This window comes from Erythrolamprus reginae, chromosome 6 (genome assembly GCF_031021105.1).
Source record: "Erythrolamprus reginae isolate rEryReg1 chromosome 6, rEryReg1.hap1, whole genome shotgun sequence".
Taxonomy (NCBI): Eukaryota; Metazoa; Chordata; class Lepidosauria; order Squamata; family Dipsadidae; genus Erythrolamprus; species Erythrolamprus reginae.
The window spans coordinates 42151465-42174011 of NC_091955.1; the positions used below are offsets into that span (position 1 = coordinate 42151465).

At 40.9% G+C, this 22547-nt stretch overlaps 1 protein-coding gene across 2 annotated transcripts in view; it reads left to right on the top strand.

Annotated features, from left to right (window-relative positions):
- Positions 1-10507: 10507 nt before the first annotated feature.
- The window catches only part of SRGAP1 (SLIT-ROBO Rho GTPase activating protein 1), a 214757-nt gene continuing 202717 nt past the window's right edge, over positions 10508-22547 (top strand). For both annotated transcript variants that reach the window (XM_070755623.1, XM_070755624.1), the window contains exon 1: positions 10508-11875. In XM_070755623.1, coding sequence (XP_070611724.1) covers positions 11809-11875 — 67 coding nt within the window. In that variant the 5' untranslated portion in view covers positions 10508-11808. The remainder of the gene's footprint in view (positions 11876-22547) is intronic.

The window sequence follows — 22547 nt, forward strand, 5'->3', positions numbered from 1 at the left end:
GCCCAGGTTCGCCTGGTGCACCAGTTGCGGCCCTATTTGGACAGGGAGTCATTACTCACAGTCACTCATGCCCTTATCACCTCGAGGTTCGATTACTGCAACGCTCTCTACATGGGGCTACCTTTGAAAAGTGTTCGGAAACTTCAGATCGTGCAGAACGCAGCCGCGAGAGCCATCGTGGGGCTTCCCAGATTCGCCCACGTTTCTACAACACTCCGTGGCCTGCATTGGCTGCCGATCAGTTTCCGATCACAATTCAAAGTGTTGGTCATGACCTTTAAAGCCCTACATGGCATTGGACCAGAATACCTCCGGAACCGCCTACTACCGCACGAATCCCAGCAGCCAATAAGGTCCCACAGAGTCGGCCTTCTCCGGGTCCCGTCGACTAAACAATGTCGTCTGGCGGGCCCCAGGGGAAGAGCCTTCTCTGTGGCGGCCCCGGCCCTCTGGAATCAACTCCCCCCGGAGATTAGAACTGCTCCCACCCTCCTTGTCTTCCGTAAACTACTTAAGACCCATCTATACCGCCAGGCATGGGGGATTTGAGACACCTTTCCCCCAGGCTTATTATAATTTATGTTTGGTATGTATGTGTTGTTTGGTTTTTTAAATTGATAGGGTTTTTAGTTTTTTCTTAATATTAGATTTGTGCCTGTACAATATTGTTTTATCGCTTGTTGTGAGCCGCCCCGAGTCTTCGGACAGGGGCGGCATACAAATCTAATAAATTATTATTATTATTATTATTATTATTATTATTATTATTATTATTATTATTATTAATAATAATACTATGATATACATTATTAATAATGAAGCCATAAAACTGCATTATTAAAGTATGGTAGTGAAAATTTCATTAATGAATTCATATAATCATTTTGAAGGGAAAAAAAGTGTTAATGCAAACATTTTCAACCTTTTACTGAACAATAGGGGCACAAATAATGTGTCTGCAAAGGTAATATATAAAATAATCTCGAATAGAAAATTAGTGATACTGTAATAGCTTGCATGTTTATTTTAAATGCATGTACCTGAAGATGGTTCTTAAGCTTAGTGATATTAGAATATTCCTATAAATGTGCTATTTTGTTTCATTTTCTTTAATGTACGAAAGAAACTTAAAAAAAATGAGCACATATCTTCAAGCAAGGATTTAAAATCCAGTTTAAAAAAATGTTTCTTTCCATTGAATTATGACAATCTTTTTGACTGCATTGCAAGCCCAGTATGTCCAGAATTCTGTACAAATTGATAAAATAACCCAATAATGACATTTTGTGGCAGTGTCTGGCAACTTTAATAAATTCATATTTCAACTCCCAGAATTCCAGAGCCAGCATATTTTAGAAATTGCAAATGTTGAGAAATAGGAGTAAGCAATAACATTTTAAAGAGCTACAAAAAGCACAAGTTGAAACACTTCTACCTCTAATTACAAAATCGTATTACCATAATCTTCATTCAATTCAGCCCTCTACAATTTATATTCAGTATATACTGTAGACTGAATAAATAAAGATAAATATGCATATTTATCTTATTCCCTTGTCAAACTGAAGCTATTTCATCATGTTCAGTATGGTTTCCTGACATGAATTTACGTATGGACAATTATATGTTCTAGGATTCCCATTTTTCTGTGGATATTCCAGTTTGACACAGTCCACACAATCAGGGGTATTTCTATAATCAATGTAGCACATATTTTTATTTTTATGTGTTCTTTCACTTTCTCATTTTTTTCTAAAATATCTTAAACATTTGGCATTTTGTTTTCTATGCAGGGTTCTATCTGTGTTAGGTGATGCCAAACTTTATATTATCTGTTCAAGATACTTTCTCAGTAAAATACAGGAGTGGCTTACCAATGCCTTCTCCCACACTGTACGAAATTATGCCTTTGCCAAGGCTTCCAGCATCTTCCTGCATCACTGCTGCCTGATATAGATGCTGGCTTCCTTTAGCTGGGCAGTTGGAATGACCTTCACACTTCTTGCTGTTAGTATAGACTTTTGATGTCCTGTCCTGGCATTCTTTGTTCATCTCTTTCAGCAACAACTATCTCCTCAATCAGGTTGTAGAGGAGATAGTTGTATTGGCAGGAAGAAGTTGTTTACTCAGAAGTAAATGACACCCATCTCAGATATATTCTCAACTAATAAAGGATTCTTGCTAGAAGAAAGTACAGCTTTTCCTCAATCAATATAAAACAATCAGTTTGTCATATGTGTGATTGTAGATTATATATTTAGCTTAAAAAATGAAATTAGCCATTATCAAAGCATTCAATGAATAAGGTAGTTCTCCATTCAGGTTCTAAAACCATTCAAAAAGTAATAGGGCTATATAACAGAGTTCTATCTAATTATTATTTTAAAAAGTCCTTAACCCTACAGAACTTTTAAACTGAATTCTAGTTCATGAAATAAATATTTTAATCTGGCCCAAATACCACTAAATATGATACTTCTATTTCTGTGGAAGTACCTTGCTAATATTGTCTGAATCCCATGGCTTTTGAAAGAAGGCAATGGGAACTACCTTGTATTGCGGCAAAAAAAATTATACATACACATCCGAGCATTTTAATTTAGCTATCCCTTGTTAAAAATGGTTGTATCCAAACCTGATCATATTATCTACTGAAATTACAAGGATCGTCCAGAAAGCAATGCACTACATTTTTTTTCTCAGCCTACAGTAATGGTACGAATGTGAAACTTTTGATATACATTATTTGAATTGTCAGGAGTGCGTATGTAAATTTTGTGTTTCTTCAGCAGTGTTTCGAAATGGCGTCTGTAAGTGATGTAAGTTACAAGCGGTGTGTCGTCATTGAATTTCTCACTTTGGAGAAAAAAACTGTTGTAAACATTCACAAACGTGTGTACAGTATATGAATAACCTGCAGTTGACAGAAGTACGATTAGTCACTGGACATAAACGGTGAGACCATTAGAAGAACAGAACAGAAGAACAGAGGGTGAGGCCATTAGAACAAGGAGTGGTACTGACAGGGCATTACACGCCCTTGTGTCTCACTGGAAGAAGGCCATAGAACGGAACGGAGATTACATGGAAAAATAGGGAGTGTAGAAGAGACATCATTCTTTTTTGTGGATAAGTTTCACTGTGTTCAATAAATAATTGTTGAAGAAAAAAATGTGGTGCTTTACTTTCTGGGCAACCCTCATAATTGGATGAAAATTAATTATCAGTATTGAGTACCAAACTAAGAACTATATTCTTATATTTTATTTTATTTTAGTATAGAAATTATATAGAAACATTAGTACAGTAGAGTCTTGGTTATCCGTCCTTCAGATATCTGACATTCCAGATCGTCCAGTGTCGTGGCTGTTTGGGGGCATGGCTATAGGCATTTCTGCACCCCCCAGACATGCCCCCAAACATGGCAGCTGAGACAGGGAAGAAATGCAATTTTCCTCTTCAGCTAATCAGAAACAGGCAAGAATTTTATTTCCTTCTTTTGAGGGCGGGACTTGTCATAACATACAAAAAAATCAACAAGCAAATCTCTGGGCTCTCTTCTGTTTGGAGAAAATGCCCCCTTTTCTCTCCCTCCCCCATTACTCGGATAATTTTTCTAGAAAGTTCGCTGAAATATGACACTTTGAATTGTGACCGGAAACTGATCGGCAACCAATGCAGACTGCGGAGTGTTGGTGTAACAGGGGCATACTTAGGGAAGCCCATGATTGCTCTCGCAGCTGCATTCTGCACGATCTGAAGTTTCCGAACCCTTTTCAGAGGTAGCCCCATGTAGAGAGCGTTACAGTAGTCGAGCCTCGCGGTGATGAAGGCATGAGTGACTGTGAGCAGTGACTCCCGGTCCAGATAGGGCCGCAACTGGTGCACCAGACGAACCTGGGCAAACGCCCCCCTCACCACAGCTGAAAAATGTTTCTCTAATGTGAGCTGTGGATCTTCCAGGCAGGAGGGTTACACTGAGAGGAGCCAGGGTGGTGGAGGTGCAGGCTGCTGCAATGCCCAAGTGGATGGGCAAGCGGGCGAGCTGGGAGGAGGGCAGTGGGGACCCCGCTGGCAGGAAATGTTCGCATTGGCAGTGGCGGTGACCTGGGCAAGTGGAGGAAGGAAGGAAAGAGTGTGCGAGAGGCAGACGGAATGCCCGTTGGCTTTTGCAGGAGCCAGGGCCTATTTATTTTTATTTATTTTTCTCCTGCTTTGATTTTGAATCAGGTCAAGGCCACATACAGTACAGTCTGATTATCTGACATTTTAGCTATCTATCAGCCCGCCCATTTATGTCAGATAATCAAGACTTAATTTTTAAAAGATCTTCATATTAAGCATCATTTTAAGTAAATCTGTATTTTGTTTATGCACAGAGAATATATTCTGCTAACATTGCACATGCACATCCTTCATAATGATGTTCATTATCTTAGAAATCCTAATAAAATCTAATAAAAGAGCTTAATGTTTAGAATTTCTTGTATCATTTCTGCAGACTGCTCCCTTGAAAATAAGTTCCAACTTTTTCACTTAAGTTAATGAATTCTATTATGTGAGCTTAGTCAATCTCAGTGATATTTCAGGAAAAGCATTCAAAGGATGCTTTTTTTAATAGCATAACTCATAAACTCTTCAACAGCTAATGAGAACATATAATGAAAGACTGCAGTGCAAAAGCTTTTAGTACTATTTTGTTATGCTTGTGCATTTATAGTTATGACATCATGTATTTAAATATAAATAACTGCTTTTATGACAGAGAAATGTGTGCTGATCCCTATAATTTACAGTTCCTGAGTCTAAAGGCACCAGTTCAACATGTTCTGCTCCAGCCAGTGAGGCGACACAAAGTAGGCCAGAATAATTTGCTGGCTCAACAGCTGATCTCTATTCCGCCTCAGTAACAAGGCTGGCAAATGGTGCTGTCTCGACAGCTTTAATGTGCAACAAATTAAAGAAAGTCATTAGATTTCCTGCCAACAGGAAAAACATTCCCCAGTCCTTCTCCCTAATGTTGCATGGGGCTGCGAAAATAAAGATGAGTTTTGACAGAGAGGCTTGGTCTTCTCTGAATCTGATCTATGGGATGGATGGGGGTTTTCTGCCTTTCCTGCTTTAGTCCGCACTTACTGCACAAGGCCCAGACCATAGCTGCTATCTCAAGGGGGATTTATAGATTATCACTCCTTATCATTGTGTTCTCATGCTCTGTTTCCCCCCCCCCCCCACTCAACTTTTCACTTTTCTTCCTTGCTTTTTTATCTTATTTTCTCAATCTATCTTCAGTCAGGGAGATATAATTTTCTCCATCATTTTTCTCCATTGACAACTCTCCCTCTATTGCTCACTCCACTAGCCCATTGTGTCATTTCTTTTGGGCCCTGCTCTGGCATATAAGTGGCCCATCAGTATCTGTGTAGATAAAGAGTCTGCATAGTGAAAAGTTAACATTATACAAAAGTCTCCAGTGATCAGTGGAAAGAAATGTGTCCACTGTAGCAGAAAGCGATCAATAGGAACATGTTAAATTCTGGTGAAATACTGCAAATTGTGCCTCAGGAGAAGATACTGCAAATTGTGCCTCAGGAGAAGATGAAAAACACTACTTGGATCAGATAAATATGAAATTAAGTGGGTAGGGGTTGGGGAAAAGTTGTGTTATTTAAAAAAGTTTTAAAATAAATCTCACATAATAGTTGCAATTAAAGGAACATGGGATGAGCAATTCAATATCTTTGACATATAGTCAGATGAGGCTACTTCTAAAACATGATGTACTAAATCCTTTAAACCAAGCCATGTTATGAATTGGAGACACTCCTCTTGAAAACATAAATCTTTTAATTTCTGATATTTATTGTTTATAATTTAATAGTAAGATGCATGTTTTGTCTGCAGAAGGTTGCAGGTATGAGAGGAAAAAAACCACGTCTGAGCCCAAGGAGCTGTGTACCATGTCTTCTACACTTGGGTGGGAAAGTGGTTTTTCTCAGTTGTATCAACTACCAGAAGTTGTCCTTTAGCAACATACAGAAAGCCACATTTCCCATGGTAAAACTGGCAATAATAACTCAATTACATATTCTTTATAAGGTAGATTAAATGGCATCTTCTTGCCAATTTTTAGAATTTCTTCCGCATAAAAACAAGCTTATCTCTTTCATCAGAGTTTATATTTTATATTTGCAAACGAGCTTATATTTGTATATGCTGTCTTCTTTGTGACTTAGTACGGTATAATAATTATTTTATCTTACCTTTAAACAGTATGTGCAATTTATATTAACAACCAGGGATACTGCCATGAACAACTCCTAAATTTTGCCTAAATGGTATTATACACCGGCACAACTTGCACACTTCCAGGGGAAAGGGAAAGGTAATTGTTGGCATGGTTACCAAAGGAAAGGAATTTTCATGCATATGTTCTGGGAGTGTGTTGAAGTTCAGAAATTTTGGAAGGAAGTGCAGAACGAAATAAATAAAATGCTAAACATTAATTGGATAATTACAAAAGAAATAGCGATATTAATTAAACAAAGAGAATTAAGAGATTTTAAAGAAATAAAAACTACAGCATTGGAAAGCGCTCAAGCGGTAGTGGTATTGGGTTGGAAAGAGTCTATAAAATGGACATTACAGAACTGGTATTGGTACATGGTTGATCACATTCATTTTGAAATCATGGAAATAAGATTAAACAAGTTTGATAAAAATAAATTGGAGAAGCTGATGGTACGATGGAATAAGGTGAAAGATTATATGTTGAGTAGAATTTGTGACGAAAATGTGAAAAATAAACTCCAATCACTCTTTGAATAGTAAACAAATGCAAAATAGAGCTAAGGGGGGAGAAAGAACATAATCTTGTAAATATTTGAACCCCCTGCAATTGGTGGTGGTGGTGATGGTTATTGTCAGTCGGGTGATGGGCACATGCACTGTGCACTGTTTTATGTTTGTTTTATGTAACCTTATGTGCAAAACCAATAAAATATATTTAAAAAAAAGACCATGAGCTTACTAATTCCTTTAACAACTTGAAAGATGATTGTATCATTATAAGCCTAGAATCTTTATTCGATCTTTAGATGATTATTATTCTAATTAATTCAGTCAAGCCATATTAAAGTCCACATAAAATTTGGTTAATAAAGTTTGTCTCGATTATCTGAAGAAAGATAGCTTCAGTCCCAGACATGTTTCCCATGACCATACTGCAACCTGAAATGTACATCTCAGCCTAGGGCAACAAATCCTATAGTTGTGCCTAATATCCTGTAGTACAGTAAGTAACAATTATTCTGGTATTTAATATAGAATTTCCAGAAAGCAGGGGTGAAATGCTACCGGTTTGAGCATACTGGTAGTGGCAATCACCAGTGATTTGCTGAACCAGTATCGATGGCTGGCTGATCATGGCCCCGAACTGGTCCCCCAGTCGCTGCTCGCTCGCCCTGCCCCAACCAGTCTCTGCTCTGTAGCTTGCCTGCCTGAAGTGCTATGCCCCTCATCTGCCTGCCAGATAAGCCTGTGAAGCCTGTTTTCCCTACTCCATTCCCTGCAGCCCGTAGCCCCAATATACTTTCCTGCCTTCCATGCAGCCTTCCCGGAATCCCTGTGTCCAGCTTGCGAAGGCAGGAAAACGGAAGGCCAAGTGGAAGGCAGGCAAGCATGTTGGGGCAGCGGGGAGATAGCAGCCTACTCCCTTCCCCACAGCTTTGCCATGCTTGGCAGCCTCCCATGCAGCCTTCCTGGTGTCCCGGTGGCTAGCTTTGGAAGGCAGGCAAGTGGAAGGCTATGCGGAAGGCAACAGGCTCAAGCTCAACCCAGACAAGACCGACGTGTGGACATTTCCTCCTAAGTTCAATCTATCCGTCCATTGTTCTGGGAGGGGAAACACTGTTGCCCTCAGATAGGGTTTGCAACTTGGGTGTCCTCCTGGACCCACGGCTGAGTCTTGACTGTCACCTTTCAGCTGTAGCCAGGGGGACCTTTGCCCAGGTTTGCCTGGTTCACCAGTTGCAGCCCTATTTGGACCAGGAGGCTCTCCGCACAGTCACTCAGGCTCTCATCACCTCCCATCTTGATTATTGCAATGCGCTTTACATGGAGCTACCCTTGAAGTGTTCGGAGACTGCAAATAGTCCAGAATGCAGCCGCGAGAGCTGTCATGGGTATGTCTCAGTATACCCATAGAACACCTGTGCTCTGCAAGCTGCACTAGCTTCCTATTAGTTTATGGGCACAATTCAAGGTGTTGATTATTACCTATAAAGCCCTTTATGGCTCAGGGCCAGACTATTTATGTGACCGCCTCCTGCCACATACTTCCCACAGACCAGTAAGAGCACACAGAGTTGGTCTCCTCCAGGTCCTGTTGACTAAACAATGTAGGTTGGCGGGACCGTGGGGGGTGGGCCTTCTCTGTGGCTGCCCCGGCTCTATGGAACCCACTGCCCCCCGATGTCCATACTGCTCCTACCCTACTGGCCTTCCACAAGGCCACAAAAACCTGGCTTTGCCAGCAGGCCTGGGGACCATGAATTGTGCATCTTTCATGGCCAAATTTTACTTTATGAATGGTGTGCATACATAAGATTTGATTAGTTTTTATATAAATGGGTTTTATCGGGGTTAGTTTCTTAAAGATTATATTCAACTTCTTTTTATTGCTGTATCTTTTTGTATTGTACTATATTATGTTGTAAGCCACCCTGAGTCCTTCAGGATTGGGCGGCATAAAAGTCGAATAAATAAATGAATAAATAAATAAATAAGCATGTGGCTATCTCAACAGCCTACTCCCTTCCCCACAGCCCTGCCATGCTTGGTGGCCTTCCATGCAGCTTTCTAGGTGGTCCCCCATGCCTGCATGCCTTTGGAGGTTTGTGGTCGGCTGAGCAGGACATGGCAAGGGCAGAGATTGCCAGGCCTCCCCAGCAACAGGCATACCAGGGCTGCCTTCCCCACCTCTGTGTGCTGCGCATGGAAGGGGCTGCCTCTGTCACTCTTGCCACCCTCCCTCCCCACCTGGTTGCAGATGTCCATCTGCCCAAAGCAAACTGCTGAAACAACCCTGCCACCATTCACTTTCTTCCTTCTCCCACTTCGAAACAAAAGCAAACGGTGGTCCACTGAGGTAAATGCCGCCATCTAGGCCCAAGGGAAAGCTCCACATTTGTGCAGCAGGCCTGGCCCTCTCTGGGGGGGGCTGGTGCCCCACCTCCCCCCTCTCTCGCTTCTACACTGGCAGGAAATGGCACCATGGTTGAGCTTCCTTCCCCCCCAGAGTGCTGGACTCTGCAAACCAAATTTCCTGGCACTGTTGGTCAAAGAGAGCAATCAGGTGTCCAGGTGGGAAGCCAGTGGGCTGCTTCGGAGTCCCAAGCTCTGTGGAGCTGGCACAGGAGGCATGCGTGAAAAGTAGCCTTTTCTACAGCATCCCCCTCCCCTTTAGATCACCTGGGAGTGCTCTACTTTTGCAGAACGGGGTGAGCAGTTTGTACGGAGGATTGGCAGGGGATCTGCTGCCTTCTGGGATGGAGAGCAGGGCAAGAGAAGGTTCCAAGGTTCACCTGGACAGTCAAGCCAGATAGTGGAGGGAAGCTCAAAGCTTCAGAAGGGAAGAATGTGCATCTCCTGGCTCTAACAGCAAGTGACCTGAGTGACATAAAGTTGGCTATGCTCACCTGGACACAGGACCCTCACCGAGCCCAGGCCCACAGAAACAGTGGCAATTTTTTTTAGATTTCATCTAAAGTGATTGTTCAAGTAAAATTTCCATATGCAACAGAAATCCTTTTTTAAATAAAAGCACATTTGCTTTAAATATCTCAACATATGATGTAGTGATTTAATGGGATGATGCATTTTAATTGGTAGAAGGTGTATCTTGCTTCATATACTTCTGAGTGTAATTCTGAAAAAAAGTCTCTTCACAGATAGTGCAGATATAATAAATAAAACTTATTTAAATCATTTTCAGCTCTGTGGGAGGAATGACCCTCACCATCAACTGACATTGAATTATTCTGCATTTGATTTTAGGTTTTTCCAAACTGCAGCTATCCAGGCATATTTCAACTCTTATTCCGCCATGATGCCCACTAATGCCAGACACATCTGAATCTATCTTTACAGTTATTGTTATGCTGGTTGAGGAAATCATTTCAACTCCTTGGAAAAACAGATTACACATGAGATATACTGTATATTATTTAGTACATTGCTTAAATGTTACCAAACATCAATTTCGATCGACAATCTTGGAAACAGTTTAGAAAAACAAGAAATCTTGCTGGCAACTTAACAATAACAGCTTAATTTTCTGTCATAGTCTTGCAAGCATATATTTCGAATTCGAGGGCCTTCTCCGTGGCATTAAGTTATGCCTTCGCCTTCGGATCTGGACCGTGCGCGCGTGTCTTCCACAAAAGATGGGTGTGGTTACTTCTAATACTTCCAGGCGCATTCGTGGAAGATAGGCGGCGGCACCTAGATGAACGCGGTTTTCAAGCGAACACGGGGAAACAATGCTGTAGCGATCTTGCGACAAGGTTGCAGACGTGATCTCCAAACTAAGCAACCGCCCTTCTCTTTCCTCCTCCCACCTCCGTCTTCCAGCTTTATGTCATCCAACGGAGGCGCATTTACTTTCTACGCCGGGATCGAGAGCTTTCCGACGCCTTATCTTCGCCCAGCACAACCCCGCTCACCAGCCAGATGCTCGCCGGGAGAGGGAAAGGGGCAGGCGCCGCGCGGTTCAACTGCCATCCCTCCTCCTCTGCAGCTGCTTTGAGTTCCGCTCAGCAGTAGCGCGCTTACCAAAGCCGGCGCTTCAGCACAGTCTCCAACCTGGGCACAGGCCGCTCGCTTCTTCACCCCGGGAGGCACTCAGCAACCTCGCTCGCTACGTCCCACCTTCTGCTCTCTGCCATTGGGCGGCAGAAGAACTTGGGTAGTTGCCGTTGGCTATTAGAGACGTCGCTCCTCGCAGGGTGGGGAAAGAACCCAATAGGCACTTGGACGCCACTGGGCAGGAGACTGAAGTCTTTCTCTTTGCTTGAGCGCCTTCGGATGCGCTGCTGGTCTTCTTTCCCGTTTCAGACCAACAACGGAGGGAAGCGGCGGCCTCAGTTAAAGGGCGGACGGCGTCACCACCAGGTGGAGGAGGTGAAGCGAGGGGGAGCAGGCGAAGGGAAGGGTGAAGCGAGAACTTTGTTGGGAGGGCGAGGCTGCTGGTTTCTCCGGGAGACGCTTTGAGGGGCTGCTGGGGGTTGAGTTAGACGGTGACTCGCCCATATCTCTTGGGAGCGGGTCGCCTGCGTAGCTCTCGCTCTCCGGGAGGAGGCGACAACAGCGATAGCGGCTGCCGAGAGCTCCTCGAGTGCTGCCGGACGCGGCGGAGACTAGCCGAGCACGATCCAGGATCCATCCCTTCTCCTCGCCCAAGGCAAGCGATGCTTTCGGGGAACACCCGACGGTTCCAGTGACTTAATCGAAGCTTCGAAAAAGAGCAGCCACAGTACGGAGCGAAAGAAGGCCAATCTTCACTGCTGGAGATGGTGCCCGCCCCAGGATTACTTTAAAGCCTTCTTTTCAGCCCCTCTTTGGTGGAGGTGAGCTGGAGGGACCTACTGTCGGCTACTCCCAGAACCGGCAGGCTCTAGCGTGGGACGCGTTGCTTAGTGCCGCGTCTAACCCACTCGATCCCCCTTTCTCTGTGGGAAGACGGTAATCCTGTAATCCCAACTCCGGAGTCTTCTCTAGCCGTGTAAAAAGAAAATAATCGTCTGGATAATGTCATCCTCAAGCAGATTCAAAAAGGACAAAGAGATCGTAGCTGAGTACGAAAGTCAAGTGAAAGGTAAAAAAGCCAGGGTGGGTTAGGATGTAGTTTTTTTCTCTTTATTCCCCCATCGCTACCATCACCTATTTGGTTGCGCTTCCCTGCCTTCTTCGTGCCAAGGACAGAGTGAAAATCCGTCCTTCCGGATTAATCAGCCGGAAAAAGATAGCCACTGTATGATCTGGGTACACAGATACTAGTGTGGATTAGAATCTTGGCAATCTTGAGATAAATTGCATTGAATGAAAAGGGTGACAAGAAAATCCATTCACGGAAACTGTTGATGGACTGTAGTAATATTGTGTGGATGTGGCAGCTGTGTCGAGGTAAAATTAAATCGTTTTAAATGGTAAGTGCTCCAACTTCCAGGAGACACTAACCTGGGAGTCATCCAGTTCATTGGTCAATCTGAGAAAAAGGAATGGGTGGGACATTGGTAAGCAAGCCTATTTATTTTATTTATTTATTTATTACTTAGATTTGTATGCCGCCCCTCTCCGAAGACTTACTGTATAGACTTACCAGCCATCTTTATAACTCTTCCTGAGCAGAAATCTGGAAGAGAGGTTTAATTTTTTTTAAAGTTAATTGTCCACATAATAATTGCAATGCATAGTTTTCCTTTTTTTGAGCAAACTTGTCTAGTTACTCTTAAATTATTTTGGACATTGATTTGATGAAAGGAAGGTTGTTGCCAGTTCACATCTGCATATAAATTCAGTTTACTTCATTCACTCTGTCAGGGCTGTTCAAAATACTTTTTTTAAAACTAATCCTATTAGAGGTAAAGAGAACCACAGTGGTTTGTCCATTTCATGTGTTTTTCTTCAGTTATTACCTTTTTCATGTTACAAAAAATATATTTAAAAAACTCGAGTTTTTATTCTATTTTCTCTTCTTCCAAAAAAATTGTTAATGGAAATAAAATCATCCAGCTACTTAACTGGTGTTCAAATAATAGAAAAAATAGATATGCAGTAGTGACATTTTAAAATATAACATGTAATGACTTGATTTGCTGACAAATATACGTGGTATACAAGTTGGATGTTCATTCTTTTACAAATGGAGCTACAAGCTGTGGAGCTTTAAATATTTTTGTTTTTAGGAATAAACAAGTTAATGTTGAAAATCAAATAAGTTATCAGTATTGCAAATACATTTTGTTTTCTGGGTTTGCCTTGTCCTCCTTCAAAAAGTTACAGAAAGCTTCTTTTCATGAAAAATAGGTAAAAAAAGTAATAGTGATGGGAAGTTCAGACTTCATGAGTTGTCACATGAAGTTTTGTTTAACCAGTTTCATTTCTGAACCTATAGTACTAGTAACAGTTTTTACTCTCTTTATGTAGATTTTATTAAGTAAAACTTCCACATATTAGTTTAATTCTTAATTTGGTATATTTTGGACTATTTTTCATTGTATTCAGTTCTTAGTACTTCATAGTTCATACTTCATAAATCCTTTTTCCTCCTTTCATATCGCTTATTAAAGGATCCAAGATTGTGGTCATTTTTAATTTATATGACAGTGTTAATCAGAATTATCTAGCATGTCTGTGGAGTATTGGAATGGTGCAGTAAAGGCTCTTGATATCTAAGGTTTTGAATAGTGATGGGCGAACCTGACGAAATTCGGGTTCTGCGGATTCAGGCGGACTTTACAAAAAATTCGGATGACATCACCGAACTTGAACCCGAACATTCCATGACAATGAAATTGTGGGATTTCCAAGCTCCTTTTGCTGAAAGGACCTCCCTTTACTTGCTTGGAAGAGGGGCCGGAAACATAGTGTAATGGTTAGCTCTTTCGACTTTGAATCATTTATTATTATTATTATTAGTAGTAGTAGTATCATCATCATCATCATCATCATCATCATCATCATCATCATGCTTCTTTATATAATAAAAGGAGTTTGGGTCTTGTTAATCCTTTCTTAGTGGGAAAAAAAGAAAGCATTAAAAAGACCCTCCAGCTCTTGGGGGGCAAAAGGGAACCTTCCCGATGTGCCCATGGAAATAATTAATTAATGAATGATGATGATGATGATGATAATAATAATAAATAAATAAATAAATAAAAATTTAAAAAAATTAAAAAGGTGGTTCCACCGGGATTCGAACCCCGATCGCTAGATTCAAAGTCAAGAGTGCTAACTATTACACTATAAAATTAGCTATGCTTCTGGCCTCTCTTCCAAGCAAGTAAAGGGAGCTCCCCTGTCATTAAACAACTGAGTCATGTGGGATGAAGGGACAGGATTGTGAAGCATTTTCATCCCACACAGGATTTAAAAAAACAACAACACTCCATCCGCCCCCCCCCCCCCCATGAGCCTTTCCTGCCCCCAGCTTTAGCCTCCCAGACGGAATCAAAGAGAAAAGCAATTCACTTTTCCATTCTGCGGAGTGGTGGTGGGAAATTGCTGCTCTTATGCGGTGCTGGAATTTCTCTCTTGCTCTGAAGTTGGAAGAATTAAGTAACCTGCTTTGCATTTAGCTCATTTGCCCTCCTGCTTTCCTATTTCAGGCTATTCTTTCAATTTGAAATAAAAAATGAAATTTTAATTTAAAAAAAAAATCTAACCAGGCTCGTAGGGGATATTTTACCGCATGGTATATTTAATTTTTTTTTGCAGCAGCAGCAGTAGCAGTTATATGATTCCATCATAGAGAAACCTCCCTTTACTTGCTTGGAAGAGAGGTCAGAAGCATAGCAAATTCTATAGTGTAATGGTTAGCACTCTCGACTTTGAATCTAGCGATCGGGGTTCAAATCCCGGTGGAATTTTTAAAATTTTCATTTATTTATTATTATTATTATTATTATTATCATCATCATTATCATCATCATTATTTATTAATTATTTCCATTGGCACATTGGGAAGGTTCCCTTTTGCCCCCCAAGTGCTGGAGGGTCTTTTTAATGCTTTCTTTTTTCCCCACTAAGAAAGGATTAAAAGGACCCAAACCCCTTTTATTATATAAAGAAGAATGATGATGATGATGATGATGATACTACTACTACTACTACTACTACTACTACTACTACTACTACTACTAAATAAATAAATAAATAAATAAAAATTAAAAAATTAAAAAACAGGTGGTTCTACCAGGATTTGAACCCCGATCGTTCGATTCAAAGTCGAGCGTGCTAACCATTACACTATAGAATTAGGTATGTTTCTGGCCTCTCTTCCAAGCAAGTAAAGGGAGGTCAGGAAGAAGTATATGTGACGTCAAAACTCCGCCCCCGGAATTCCATCTGCTTTTCCCAGCTGCTTTTGCTTGCAGCGCAGCAAGCAAAAGGAGATGGGGAATGCCACGATGGGATTCCCCACTCTCCTCCCAGGTGGCGGCATTTCGCGCTGTTTGAGGGAACGTTGAACCCGAACCCTGAACTTCAGCACGGATTTTTTTAAAAACCGGGTTCGGATTCGGCATACCGAACATCGCAAAATTCAGTATGGACCCGACATGTGGGAGTTCAGTTCACCCAACAGTAGTTTTGAATTCATATTGGGTTTTATTAAGGACTTTATTCTTTCCAACTACTTCATCTCATTCTGTTTATTCTGCCTTTTCCCCCCTCTACAATTCCCTCACTAATATAAGCTTCTAATTAAAAACATAAATGCACATGTAACAAATAAATCCCCTTTGTATAACTATTAATAGACTCACAAGATTCAATTGAAAACTTGTGATGAAACACTGAAACTCTTTAGCAACCTGTATTCTTTTAAACTCCTGCATTCTTTGTGGTAAGATCTCTGCATGGTTTGTCTTCTTTTGTTAAGATTTATTTTTTTCAGTTTCTTCTATTTGTACAGGAAAACTAACAATGAAATTCAGAGTGAAATCCTCTTTAGATTATTCAGTAAATGTTTGTTTGTTTAGGTTTAGATGTTTTTTTAAAAGAAATCATTCCTAATTTAACTGAATCTCCTGAAATGTCACTGAATTATCTTAGCCCGAAATAAGTGAGATAACCGTTTCTTCATTTTACAGAGCAGCTTCTCTTCCACCAAATCTTTTGTTGGAAGATGTTCTTTGGCACCTTTCAAAAGTACATAATGCTTGTTTCCCTAATGTTTCCTCTGGACACAATTAGACTTGACAGGATGAGTTGTAGAAAAACCTTATTGCTAATGAGTTTTATGGAAGCTTCCCCCCCCCCCCCCCCCCGTTAGTTCAAATGGTGATCTTTCTGCGATGGAATAAGAAGTAGTTTAATCCTTAACAGAGTTTCATGAATGAGGCTAACTATTAAATTTCTTTTATTCTTTCTATCAATATTTATATCCTTAGATGAATACTTAAATATTTTGTGTTTCATCCCAGTGTGACAAATGAAGCAAGCTGTATCTTATCAGTTGCTATTTTATGTATTAGTGTCTCTTTAAAAAAAGCAAGCATGAAATGAACTGAATTGCTTTGTTTATAGGCCATTTGAAGTAATACTCTACCATTATTTGTTTATCAAAAATCCATTAGGCCTAAAACAAGATTCACTTGTGTACTATTACAACATCCTACTGGAGTTAATGGGATATCAAATGTTTCTGAGATCACCTCTTGAAGTGTAGGTCAGATAGTTCCAAATAGGTTCCTTAATGTGCTTGTCCATTTATGGTCATCAGTAGTTTTTCTGGCTCATTGTTTAGTCAAATTAACTACTGTGGTTTGTGAAGAGGCTGGTAGTAATGAATGGACAGGTTATTTATTTGTAAAATGTATTGGCCACACATCTTACTCAGGGTGGCTGGGCGACTTACAATCATAGTTGATGTAACTAACATATATGTTCAGAGTTACTATTTAGCATGGAAATATTTGGAGATTTTGTTTAATATCAACAAATATTCTTCAATAATGCTCTCTGTTTGAAGGCAAGATGAATTACTATTGCATCCATATATTTCACAACATTTCTAGAAATATATTGCAATTATCAAGAAGATGTTAAGAATGAAAATCAGAGTTCATTTATTTGCGAATCTTTGGAATTATAAAATTCACAAATAACTACATACAATAGTACAGTGGTGGCATTTGAATATCAAATACATGGTGGGAGAGCACCATTTTTATCATCTTTCCTAACTATTAAGAATGTTGGAACCATCTGGGTTTCATGTAACAATCTTCTTCCAGATCATCAATCCCCTCATGCTCCAAGTCGGGAGAGCTGAATCTTGCTCTCTGAGATCAAATACACAGGATAGGGCAAATTTGATTCAGAGAAGATGGTGGTTCCACTGATAACTTTGACCCAAACTACGAAAAGCTTTATAATCATAACTGTCAGTTTGAATTTTTCAAAAAACATATTGGTAATCAATGCAGCTCCCACAATACTGTCTAGATATTGGAATGAATAAAATATCCTTTAGCCACACTCTCTACCTCCTGATCAAGTAGGAGGATCCTAGAGAACTCGCAAATTGTGGACCTGCTTTTGTGGGGAGTATGATCTTATGCAACCCAAGAGTCAGTTCGAAGGACCAAATGCACCTGGTCGGATAGACTCGTAAAGCTCAGCTGACAAGGAAGCGAAGCCTGTCCCCCTCCTGCTAAGTATGCCACTGTTGTAGTCAGCACAGAAAGCACCACTGAGGAAAAGCTTGGAAGCTGGCAGGCAAGTGGTGATGGTGGCCTCTGTGACACCACACACAAAACTCTGAAAGCCCAAAGTCCACCTCTGCTCCTCCTCAACTGATTCTGCCATGATACCTCTATTGTGGGCACAATGGCTTCCAGAAACTGTTGCCTTTTCTTCTCTTCCTCATTCCTTCTCCCTCCCCATTTCCCATAAAAACTACTGTGTGTGTCCAGCCCTCAAGCTCGTGGGGCACCAGGAAGGACCCTGCAGCCCAGCCCCGGTCCCCTTCCCCTCCAGGCTCACGGGCTTCCTGGGCTGGAGAAGAGTGGAAGGGTGGCAGGGTTTCTGTTGGATAGGGCTGCTGCTGCTGTTGGTCTCACCATTGAGGGTGAGGTGAGGCAGGTGGTGGGATGGGGCATGGGGGTGACCTGGCTGCAGAGCTCCAAAGTACACGAGTGCGGTACAGGTAGGGCAAAGCCGACTGTGGCTTATTGGATGCCCTGGACTCACATCCAGCTCACATCCAATATTGTAAACAGAAGTGCTAATTTTTTAATTAAGGCGATTAAGCTAAGAACCTGATACATCAAAAAAATTGGGGTTCTCTTCAAAGAAGAGTCACTTATCTGATTGGCCGACTCCTTGCATTACCACATATGTATTTTATCACTGTATTCTGGATTTAAATTATGTATTTTCTTTTATTGATAAGGTCACAAGACTAAAACTATTCTAATAGAAGGATGAATGAATCACTGCCTTACATGGCAATAATTATTAGTTCCTCCTTTAACAAAGCACTAACTGGCTCTTGAATCTTCAAATGCAGGTATGGTACTTACTGTTGGCAGATCTCAAATAGGGTTTATCTGCTGTGCTCTGCCAATTAGGGCATGGTTATAATGCCAACTCTATCATTCTCAAACAGGATTAAGAAGAAGTAAGGTCTCCGGCCTCCAGAGGGCTTCTGGGAGGTGGGGGAAACTGTTTCAGTTTAGTATTTCTCATACTCCTTGGGTATTTGCTTCCATTAGGGCTTCGGGCTGAGGAAATATTCTCTGGCCTGTTTTGGGGCGGGGGGTATCCTATACTTTTCTCTTTCACACACTTCTCACTCTAACACCAAGCAAAATCATAGGAGAAAGCATAGGCTGTGATGGCCTGCACCTAGCCTATATTTTCAAACATATTTTACTAAACCAAAGGCTACCGTTGCAGCAATGAAGACAAGTTTCTAACCTGCAATGTGTTGATCTGGTCTTCTTCCATCTTCCCTAACTTCAAATGACAACAATTGCAACAGCATCTTGTCCTCAGTGATTGCAGAGATATAGTAGTGATAGCAACAATTGCCCTGCCTTTCAACAAGGGTGGAGAAAGAGGCACCAGCACTCTTGCATCTACTAAACCTGTTGTCATAGGCCAGTGGCCGATAAATTCTTCATTACCTTTGGTTCTATTCTAACTTTTATTAATCTTTTAGCCCCCAAGATATTTCATTTGGTGCCCTGTTTCCATCAATTCCAACAAGAGGTGTCTCATGGAAACCAAGATCCAACACTTGTTGGACATAATTGCTGTAGAGACAGTTCCCTCGGGACAGGAAGACCTAGGTTTCTAGTCCTAGTTCCCAAAAGCTCGGATTGGGGTGGGGATGGAGAGCTATTCTACAAACAGAGAAACAGAGGAGTCTGATGGCAGAAAAAGACCTCATGGTCCATCTAGTCTGCCCTTATACTATTTTCTGTATTTTATCTTAGGATGGATATATGTTTATCCCAGGCATGTTTAAATTCAGTTAATGTGGATTTATCTACCACGTCTGCTGGAAGTTACTACTACTCTACTACTCTTTCAGTAAAATAATATTTTCTCATGTTGCTTTTGATCTTTCCCCCAACTAACTTCAGATTGTGTCCCCTTGTTCTTGTGTTCACTTTCCTATTAAAAACACTTCCCTCCTGGACCTTATTTAACCCTTTAACATATTTACATGTTTCGATCATGTCCCCCCATTTCCTTCTGTCTTCCAGACTATACAGATTGAGTTCATTAAGTCTTTCCTGATACGTTTTATGCTTAAGACCTTCCACCATTCTTGTAGACCGTCTTTGGACCCGTTCAATTTTGTCAATATCTTTTTGTAGGTGAGGTCTCCAGAACTGAACACAGTATTCCAAATGTGGTCTCACCAGCACTCTATATAGCGGGATCATAATCTCCCTCTTCCTGCTTGCTATACCTCTAGCTATGCAGCCAAGCATCCTACTTGCTTTCCCTACCCACCTGACTGCACTGTTCACCCATTTTGAGACTGTCTGAAATCACTATCCCTAAACCCTTTTCTTCTGAAGTTTTTGCTAACACAGAACTGCCAATACAATACTCAGATTGAGGATTCCTTTTCCCCAAGTGAATTATTTTACATTTGGAAACTTTAAACTGCAGTTTCCATTGCTTTGACCATTTATCTAGTAAAGCTAAATCATTTACCATATTACAGACGCCTCCAGGAATATCAATTCTATTGCACACTTTAGAGTCATCGGCAAATAGGCAAACCTTCCCTACCAAACCTTCCCCTATGTCACTCAGAAATGTATTAAAAAGAATAGGACCCAGAACAGACCCTAGACTTAAAACAGCTCAACATCCACTTAGCATACAAGCATTTCAAAATGCAATCCCTGAAATCCATCCTGGGTTGCATTGGGCAGGATGATCTAATGACATCCATAGATCTCAAAGAAACCTACCTCCATGTGCTTATCCAACCATTGCATAGAAGGTTTCTATGGTTTTACTTTGCATGGGTTCACTACCAGTACAAAGCCCTGCCATTTGGCCTGTCATTGACCCCTCGAACCTTCACCAAGCTATTAGCTGCAGTGGCAGCAAATCTCAGGATACGGCCAATAAGGCTGCAATGTTACTTAGATGACATCTTTATCCAGTTGCCTTCTCCTCTGCAAGCACAATAGGATCTTTGAGTTACAATTCAGACCCTGCAAGAGATGCCGACCTCTCTGTCAATTCATCAAAAACCATCTGACTCCAACCACCAGTCTTCTTCACTTGTGCGCCATGCTAAACACCAAAACCTGTGACCTCTTTTTATCGCTAGACCATCTGTCCAGCCTGTCACGCTGTGGATTGACAGCCTCCAAAGACATTAAGAAACATCCTGTAGTTAAATGGTTAACTCTGTTTGTTAATGTAGCTCCTCCCTCTCTATGATGTAACAGTGCTTTGCTCACTTCCTCCCTCATGCAGGAAGAGAAGCTGGCAGACACCTTCTTTCTCTTAGTAGCTAAGATGTAAGACGTGTATTCATGCCACTCCGGCAAAAATACTTTTTTCTACATTTACAATAAAAAGTTAACTTCATTTTTATAATGAATGCTTGTGCTTTAATTTCCTCGACCTCTGGAAAGCCTCGCTTCAGTTTTAACAGGCTGAGCTCTCTCAGTGAGATCCTCCTTCCTCCATCACAGCCTCCTTTCTCTTGTCACTCAAATCTGGAGACAAAAGATCAGTCCCATTGGCTGTCCTTTCTCAGCTTCTGGGGAAAATGATCTCCTGCATCAACATTGTGCCTTTGGCAATACACGCTCACATTCTCCAATGGTTCCTGTTACTGCATTAGGTGAACAACAGCAACAACAGCAACAACAGCAACTCCAGAACCAAGTATGAATTCTGTCGACCGACCTTCGATCCCTTCATTGGTGCACATTCAATGCCATGAAAAAAGGTTTAAGTCAAAAGTCCACCAACATCACAATAACTACAGATGCCAATCTCTTCGGGTGGGGAGTTTATGTCCAGTCCCAAGTGACACAAAGATGTTGGTGCCTGTCGAACTTATCAATCAACATATTAGTTGGAGCTGAGAGCTGTCCATCTAACTCTATGGCATTTTGAGCATCTACTGGCCATCCACCATGTCTTTATCCTAATGGACAATTTGGTCACCATATTACACATCATCTGTCAGGGAGGCTCCTGTTCCAACCATCTCATGCATGAGGTGCAGAGGTTGGATCTCTGGGCAGACCTACATGTATGTTCCATCCGGGAGGAACATCCATCCAGAATCTTGAATGTGCAGGTGGACTGGCTGAGCAGGACCAACATAGATTACTCAGAGTGGTGCCTGCATCTCGATTCGAGGCCCTGTCCCAGAAATTTAGCTGGCCACTAGTGGACATTTCCTCATCCAACAAATATTCATCTTCCAAGATTTTTCTCTGGGGTGAAAGGGGTCAATGGTCTATTCAGTATTTTCTTTTTAATACTGAGTTGGAGACTAGCATTTATCTTTTCCTTTCAAGAAAATATTTTGTATTTTTCAATTTGCGTATGTTTTTCCCAAGCAATTTCAATTGTAATTTCTACTCCTCCTAGTCCAGCTTTTCACATGATGTATTATGGACTTAAGTTCAATCAATAAGATGATGGCTTACCATTGACATTCTTTTACACATTCTTTTCCCCTTACTTCTTGCTCATCATAAAAAATTATTTAGTGGACAAATCAGGTTGTCTGATATCCACATGTTTTAAAAAGCTGCCTATAATTTGTTGTGATCTAATTAAAAACCTTACTTATAATAGCTGTCCTTTGGAGACTCCTTTACTTTTTCATTAAAAATGTGATCTCCACTGTTCCTGTTTTTTTTGCATTAGATTTCTGTTCCGTGTTTTCTAAACACATCACTTTACCTGATTCCAAGCTATTTGAAACAAAATTGAATAAAGCTATCTCAATATTCAATAGCATAGTCTTTTAATTTTGTCATCTAAAAGCTACTGAAAAATAAACATAGAGACTTAGGAAAAAAACTAGGAAAGTTTTCTAAGACAGTTATTCCAAAGTACTGAGACAAATCCAACATCCCTTGTACCTGGCAGAAAATTATGTTATTTCACAGAAAGATAAATAAAGGAAATTTGTAATCAAATTATCATAGAAACATAGAAGACTGACGACAGAAAAAGACCTTATGGTCCATCTAGTCTGCCCTTATACTATTTTTTGTATTTTATCTAAGGATGGATCTATGTTTATCCCGGGCATG